Source organism: Oryza sativa, chromosome 5 (assembly GCF_034140825.1).
Source record: "Oryza sativa Japonica Group chromosome 5, ASM3414082v1".
In the NCBI taxonomy this organism is placed as follows: Eukaryota; Viridiplantae; Streptophyta; class Magnoliopsida; order Poales; family Poaceae; genus Oryza; species Oryza sativa.
The window spans coordinates 8,483,993-8,492,653 of NC_089039.1; the positions used below are offsets into that span (position 1 = coordinate 8,483,993).

The following is an 8,661-nucleotide window of genomic DNA, read 5'->3' on the forward strand; positions in this document are numbered from 1 at the left end:
TGGGTAAAATCCCTAATCTTTTAGATAAGAGATATTACCATCCAAATATCGTACCTCTTGTCACCGTATGATTTAATCAACAAGTTTGATCATTGGGTAGGATTATTATTACCAGAGTAAATGAAGATGAGAAACGATTGGCCGCACTCGCACGTGCTCCATGGTTGACACTATAGTGAGTGTAGTGATCACCCAAGTGAGTGACCAGCAATGCACTAACCACTCCCCTCGTCTGTATCCTATCATTGTCTGATCTCTCAAGATCCAACAATTATGCTCACCAAACAATTCAGGCTACTAAAGTAAATTACAGCAAACTGCCGCGAGACACGGTTAAATGTCCAATCATGTCCACTAAATATCAGCTCAATCTGGCGAATATGCGAGAATAACATTTTCAACTTGCATTTCTGAGAATATTTCAACTTGCATCCAAAGTCATAAGCATCTAACTGGAACTGATTCCGATGCAAAAATGTCACAATTATTCTGCAAGAATGGATAAGATTACAAGTCCAAAACATAATTTTGATAATACATTGTAATTATAAGCTTTAATTTCCTCACTATGGTTGCTTAGCAAAACAAATTGTCCAACTGAACATCTCAAGAACCAAATCTTTCTTTGGCCTGGACTCTGAAAACACCTAGAAAATCTATTAAAATTACAACAAGAAGGCTGCAGAAATCTACCAAAGATGAGAAGATTCAAGAGAAAAATACACACTCAGAAAATCATCACAGAAAGAAGAAGAATTCTAAGTTACAAATCAAACTAACTTATCTTACAAATTTGACACGAATTCACTGAAGAGATTGACAGGGGACACCACCGATTAACCCCAAAATGGGCAAATGGAGGAGAGTCAGATCTTGGCCTGGTCTTGGTCAGCACCGGAATCCGAGCACGCGGCCGTCCGCCGGCGAGACGCCGATGCGGCACACCTTGGCGGCGACGACGTGGTGGGTGAACACCCGGAGGATGGTCACCTTCCCTTTCACCACCAGCAGCGAGTCCACCTCCATCACCGGCAGCGCCGCCACCTGCTGCTGCTGCGGCGGCGGCTGTTCTTGCTGCAGCGCCACCGCGCCCACCGCCGCCGGTGAGGGGCCGGAGGCGGGGACGGTGATTGTCTGCGCCGGGGAGGAGGAAGCGGCGGCGGTGGCGGAGGAGGTGACGGCGAAGGCCGGGACGGTGAAGCTGGTGGCCATGTACTGCGTGCGCCCCCCGTCGATCTGGCCGGCGGGGATGTACATCGAGCCGACCTCGCCGCCGGCGTAGGCGACGCGGAGCGAGCTGTCGTAGTGCGCGAGCGGGGAGCGGTTGGGGTTGCGGACGGAGGCGAGCTGCTGGAACGTGAAGGCGACGGTGCCGTTGCGGGAGGCGAAGGAGGGGAGCTGCACGGCCGTCACGGCGATGGCCGGCGCCTGCGGCCGGTAGAGCAGGAACAGCGCAGCCGCGGCGCCGCCCGCGGCGAGCAGGATGAACAGCGCCGCCACGACGCAGGACGCCGCCACGGAGGAGAAGGGCGAGGGGCGGTGGTAGCCCGCGGCGGCGTAGTAGCGCGGCGGCTCCGGCGATCTGGCCATGGCGAATCTTGCGGTGGTTCTTGGCCGGCGAGGCGAGGAAGGGAAGCGAGCTGAGAGAGTGGGAGGGTAGTCGCTAGTCAGGAGTCGGCTAAAGTTCACCGCTTCACACGACACGAGCGGAAAAGCGATGGAAGCGAGGTTGGTGTGTTTTGATGGTGTTTTTAGATGGTTTTGGGTGGCTGAAAAGGTTTGTTTTAGTGGTACCAGTAATACTGTAGCCGAGCACTTTGACTCGAGTTGACTTGAATTGACGCTTTACCAGGTTGCTATAACTATATGTTCCTTCTTTTCCCTTTTCCTTCATTTGTCTTCTACAAATCGAATGTTCGATATTAAGAGTGTGTTTGATTGTATCTGTTTAGTCTGGCTCATCTTTCTCATCCAGATTGAGCTCGTCCTAGTTAAGGGGATACACATCCAATTGTTTGGTTGTTTGTATTAGTCTAGCCTGGCTTGTATGAGATATTGTTTGGTTGTCTGCACGAGAGATACGGTTCAGAGGAGAATTTGTTTGGTTGGTTGTATGATACGCATGTATGATGATCCAGAACTTAACTTTTCATATATCAATCTTCTTATTGTTAGTAAAACAATTCATCAATTGAGCTAATGTAGTGGCGAACCACGGGTGGTGTTCTTTTCTCCTGAAGATGAAGATAAAGATGAAGATTAAATGTTTTACACAAAACAAGGTGGTATTAACATATAATTAATTGAGTTTTAATTATTACAAACTTGAAAAATATATTAATTTGATATTTTTAGAGCAACTTTCATATAGAAAGTTTTTGCACGAAACACACCGTTTAGCAGTTTGAAAAACGTACCACGAGTATCCAATTTTTGTTGGAGAAAAGAACGAGGTTTATATTAGTGACTAATTACGGGCTTAGAGAATGAGAACGGTAGAAAAAAAAGAAAAAGCGCTCTCGCGTCCCGTCGCACTCCTTGCCACCGAGCATGACCCCCACTGGCAGCCTGCTCTGGCGAGCCCGATTGCTCACCATCGTCGTAATCACCGCATCCATCACTTCCTGCCGCTCGCTGCACGTCTTGCTCCACTACTCTCTAGTCGCGCCGACACGTCGCTCCCTGTCATCGTCGTGGTGGCGATGATTGCCGCTGTTGCTCGCCGCCGTCGTGGTGGTCGCGATGGTTGTTGCTGTGCTCGCCCCGTCGCCGTCGTGGCAACCAGATCTGACGGGAAATGCTGGAGGTGTCAGATGCGAAAGGGATTATGTGGCAATAGCGCGGACACCAAGGAATGGATGGGGGAAGACATCGGTGATCGCGAGACAAGGTCGATTGTGAGCTTCCAAATCTAGAATCCTCTCCTAGTCTTCTCCTTCCTCCCGCCCATCTCCTTCCTCTCGAATCTAGCTGAGGTCGAGCCCGGCGATGAGCAATGCAGCAGCAACAAAACCTAGCCTTTTCGTTTTCGGGGAGAAATGAGAAAGGGGCAAGGTGGTGACCAGTGACCCCTTCGCACCGCTTGCACACGCGGCTGCAATACGTGCACGTGCGGGTGCAGCGTTGCTGCACGCGTTGGGCCAGGACAAGCAACGAAGCTCAATTCGCCCGTTCCTACTTAGCATATCTGAGGGGGCACTTTTGCATCTACTCGTCCTGGCTCCAAGACATTTACAGGCAACCAAATAGGCTGCAAGTTGCGATGAGGGTGAGATTGCAATTTGTGCAATCTCACTATGTGGAGAAAGTCTTAGCCAGCTCATACTCCTTACGATATTAGTGTACTATTAAGGAAAAACAAAGAATAGCATGGGATTAACTGAGATACTGTAACGTCCCGCCTCTCCTAGGCCGGGCCCGCTTACATCTGGCAGCTTTCATAGGTCATAGATTGCCCTCACAGACCAACACATGTCTTTTCTGCACACTTTGTCCTCACTCGGGAAGAATTTCCCGGTCACCCTCACAGACCAACACATGTCTTTTCTGCACACTTTGTCCTCACTCGGGAAGAATTTCCCGGTCAGTCACCCATCCTAAATTGCTTCAGGCCAAGCATGCTTAACCCTGGAGTTCTTTGAAAATCGGCTTCTGGAAAAGAAGTTACAACTTGTTGATATGAGTATTCTATTAATCCTATTAAGCCCTGTGCCGGAATGTTGCAGATACTCCCAAATCATTGGTTCATTAATGTATTTGGCTAGTGCAACGAGGCCTCACATCTCATTTGCTACGAGCAAGATGAGCCGGTTTTATTTCAAATCCGGGAGATGATCACTGGCAATACTCTGGAAAAGGTAATGCGCTATCTTAAAAGCACAGTGGGCTATGGAATTCACTATACTAGGTACCCAAAAGTACTAGAGGGTTATTGTGATTCAAACTTGACATATGGTGCTGATGAGAAAAACCACAAGTGGATATGTGTTCACACTTGGAGTTGGCGTTGTTTTCTGTAAGTCTTGCAAGCAGACCATCTTAACGAGGTTAACAATGGAAGCAGAACTCACAATATTAGACACCGCCACGATTGAGGCCGAGTGGCTTTCTTGAGCTCCTGATGGATTTGCCGGTGGTTGAAAAACCAGTACCAGCTATCCTGATAAACTGTGATAATCAAACATTGATTATTAAGGTGAACAGTTCGAAGGACAATATGAAGTCATTTAGGCATTTAAAAAGAAGACTGAAATCTGTCAGCAAGCAGAAAAACTCAGGAGTGATAGCGTTAGACTATGTCCAGATAGCTAAAAATTGGCAGACCAGTTTAGGGACTATCACGTAATGTGATAGATAATACATCGAGGGAGATGGACTTAAGACCCACTTGAGTTACACAATAGTGATAACCTATCTTATGTGATCGGATATCCTGTGAATTAGGATGACAAAACAAACTATTGAGTGACTGCGAGGAGAGACCCTGAAATGGGTCCATCTCTATGATGTACTTCTATCCTTTTCTGTACGGCAGGATGGTGTATACCTTAATGTCATCCGTGTGGTTTTCTTAGGCAGAGATATTGTCCTACAAAACATCTTACAAGCAACACAACTATATAAGTTCGACTGCTAGTCACAGTCTATGATGTTTGCGTGATCTCCAGAGAAAGGCTTGGAATTTGAACATAGGGGACGCAAATGGTAGCCTAGTATCAGTTAAGGAGTTGAGTAAAGCCTGACTACACAAGACTAATAATTCAAGGTATAGCCCATTGTTCAGTTGCGGTCTGGTGTATCTCCTTTTCTAGGTAGAAGTTCAACTTAACAGTCTCCACCGAAACACTGGTATAACAAATAAGTGCAGAACTGAGAACATTTCCTGTGAGCCCTGAAATTTAGTAGGGATTGTTGGAATAAATAGGCTAAGCCCAATTTATTTCCAGTAAATTTCATTGGCTCACAATTAATGTTATAGCATTAATACCACCTTAGAAATTCAAGTGAAAAAATCTCAACTTAAATACGGAGTTATTAGAGAGCCCATATTGACCAATTGAGGTGGTGGTAGGACTGCTACACGTGCACGCGCGTGCCGATCCGGGTCGGCCGGGGCGAGGACGAGGCTTGGCTTGCGTGGCCGCTCTCTCGTTTTGCAACGGCTGATTAATTCTGTACTAACAAGCGACTTGATTTCGCTATTAACCATATAATTGAATCGGATTGATTTTGAGATTACTCCTGAACGTTACTCGTTGGTGCGCAGTATAAAAATGCCCACCAGGACAGATAGAAGGGCTCATCCCATTCTGCTCAGTTCATCTCTTGCTTGATTCTCCTCGAACTCTTCCTTCTCTGTACATGTGTAGCCACCACGTCCCCGGTTCTGATCACCTGCACGTATTGGTGCTCATGACGAGCAGGTGCCTCCAGAACTCCGTCCGCTTGCATACCTGCACGGGTAGGTGGGCGATCAAGTTTTTAGGAGTGTCTGGGCATGACTGCTCCTATTCCCGATCTGCTTCTACTTCCTCGACTACATTGCAACCTCTTCGTCGGCCTCTTCTTCCTCTACATCAACATGCCGAACACTGGTACTGGTGCTATTGGTGGAAGCATAGGAAACGACAGTGGCATTGCTGGAAGAGACGGCACTGAGAACGACAACACCAATGGAGACAATACAATTGCTTTGTCATCCACTGGAGCGTTCTCCAAGTATTTCTCAATTCTTCTATTGGTGCTGAACATGTTGTTAGAAGCTTTTCTCTCTTTAGCATTTTCATGTTTATCACCATGATCGCTTTCTTATATGAATGTCATGATTATTACTCAAATTTTCTAGATTAAAAATACCAATTTATGACCATATTTTCAACACAGTATTGATCTACAACAGGTAGTATGTGTGTTTATAGATCTTCAGTGAGTTCAACATAGAAAGGCAGGAGTATTGGAGTAAGAAGAGGATAAGAAAAAAGGAAGATGAATCAGGAGAAAAGAAGTTAACGGGATGACTGGTGACCAGTGGCGGAGGACGGCAAAAAATCTAGGTATGGTGGTGTGCCCATGAACTAGCACGAAAATTAGATCATGACAAGAAGAAAGGGAAAAAAACAATCCCAATGCACGAAATTATATGACGCAATCTCAATTCTCAAGCATGGCAATAAGCACTAGTCATAAGTTCATAATTCATCACCCATTTGTAAAAAGTGTAAATAGAAGAGGCACTCATAAATACCTCAAGATTGCAGTTGTCAACAATACATCACATGTAAGAACGAACTAGTGAGGATAGATAGACATGTAGTGATGTAGAAACTGCAAAATACTAGTAAATAGCAAAGATTGATTAGTATACTATAGTCTCCTCTGCCTGCCTCACTGCCTGGATGCCTGCTGGCTGCTGCCCTTCTGCCGTGCTGTGCAGCTCAGCCTGCGCTGGCCGCCTGCGGGCTGCGGCCTGCCTCCCGCGGCCGCCGCACCGCTGCCCAGTGCGGCCGCGGGAGATCAAGGTATGGCGAGCGCCATACCTCGCCATACCGACTCCTCCGCCACTGCTGGTGACGTTTAGTCTTCGTTAAACCTCCGTTACATGATAATTACGTGCGGTTACCTTGCTACGTGCGGTGCGGTGCCCTGCACGGCTGCACCTGAGCCGAACTGGTACTACAAGAGGTCGACGCGACGCGCTGTGCAGAGGAGGCGCCAAGGAGAGCCGCGTCGCGTCAGGGCGTGCAACACCGGAACCAGGACGAAGGCGAGGAAACGCGGTTCCCTTCCCTTTCTTTGGATGGACTGGACGGAGGAGAGTTGGGCTTATGGGCAGGATTTCAACAGTGAGGACGTATTGGGCATTGGTAACATGGGCCTGCGGCCGAGATATTAAAACTGGGCCACGATTGAGCTGCATGGTGGAAAGAAGATCGGACGGAGGCTGATGGCTGGAATAATTAACAATGGCTTACTCCATCCGTCCCATAATATAGTAATCTAGGCCTGGATAGGCTATATTATGGGAACGGAGAGAGTAGTTATATATGTTTAGAAATAATAGATTTATATGTTTAAATAATATGAAAATGATGTTGATATAATAATTTGACATTGCTTGCATATTAAGTTCTAAAAATAAAAAAAATGTAAATAATATGTCATGTTTGCATGACATTTAAAATACTCGAGGTAACAATTGCTAATGGATGATGATGTGGTACAATTGCATCTTGAGCTTTAAAAGTTAGTGGATATCAATTTTATAGTAAGATAGGATGTGGCTGCACAGAAAAGAGAGAGTCGGTATTGTATCAGTTAGTGAGAAGTTGTATAGATATATAGAATTCCTCATTACATAACCGCCTGGGAAAACCGTGTGGCCTTATTAAAAATCATGACCCCGTTCGTTTCAGGATAAATTTTTGGATTAAAATGATACGCTTTTTAAACTGCTAAACGGTGTATTTTGTGTGAAAATTTTCTATATGAAAGTTGTTCTAAAATATCAGATTAATCCTTTTTCAAGTTTGTAATAATTAAAGCTCAATTAATCACACGTTATTATCACATCGTTTTACGCTAAACACTTAATTTTTATCTTCACCTTCAGAAGATTCAAGAACCACTCCAAGTGTCCACGTTCACTATACAGCTCTCTTGCTTGTCTGTTCTCTCTCTCCACACTTCCTCTCTCCCTCAACTCCTCTTCGCCTCTCGCTTTCCTGATCTTTTCCTGCATTGACCTTGATTCTGGTGACGAGATAGCGGCACCAAAGGGGAGGTTCATATAGGCGGCGTAGGGGAGGGGCACCCGTGTCCAAGGAGAGGGCCGACAGTGGTGGAGGAACAGGACTGTGGCAGCATGAGAGTTCCAGCACCCGACCACTCCTGCTCGTTGGTTTCGTCGGTGACGATATGGCTTGGGCCCGACGGTGGGGACGATGAGAGTTCTTGTTTTTTTTTTTTGTGGATTTTTTATTTGTGGATTGTGGCTTCCCTCGTTGTGATTGTGGCTCTTTTTGTTGGATTTGTGGATTTGCTAGAAATTGATGTACTGATCTAGAAATCGATTTGCATATGGATTTTTTTGATTTGGCGGGAATTCTCAGGTTTGGTATGAATTTTATTATTTGTTCGGCAAAAAGAACTTTGCACATCGGTTCTCTTAACCAAGCCGTTTGAAAAAAAATCAATCTATTAGGTGTTCCTTTCAAAGAATCACATTTAAAAATTTAAATCGATTTTTAAATACGGTTTGTTATTAAGAGGGCTGTGTGAAAAAAAAATCAATTTCCAAATGCAGGTGTCGAACCGCCGGTGAAAATATTGATTTCTAAAGTCGTTGGCTCATTGCAGAGGGGGACGGTAAAACCCGCCTCAACAAATCGGTTTTGCCCACCCAAAGAAATCACATTTGTAGTGTAGGATTGATAAAAACCAAATAAACCTACCAGAGGAGGAGGGGGTGAATGGTAGGGAAACAAAAACCCAAAATCTTTTGCGAAATAAAATATTTATCTCAAACGGAGTAGATGACGAAGTCCTGTCACCGCCAGTCATACTGCCCACTACCCACCGATCAGATCATCGTTGTATGACTGGTCAGACCGTGCGCACACCTGCGGTCAGACCGCCGCACTCTCGCCGGTCAAATCGCTACCT

The 8,661-nt window shown here is 45.9% G+C and overlaps 1 protein-coding gene across 1 annotated transcript; it reads right to left on the minus strand.

The window, feature by feature from the left end:
* Positions 1–507: 507 nt before the first annotated feature.
* LOC4338182 (uncharacterized) lies at positions 508–1,719 on the minus strand. Its single transcript, XM_015782978.3, has one exon. It carries the CDS (start codon positions 1,588–1,590, stop codon positions 889–891), a length of 702 nt encoding a protein of 233 aa, XP_015638464.1. The 5' UTR covers positions 1,591–1,719; the 3' UTR covers positions 508–888.
* Positions 1,720–8,661: the final 6,942 nt, after the last annotated feature.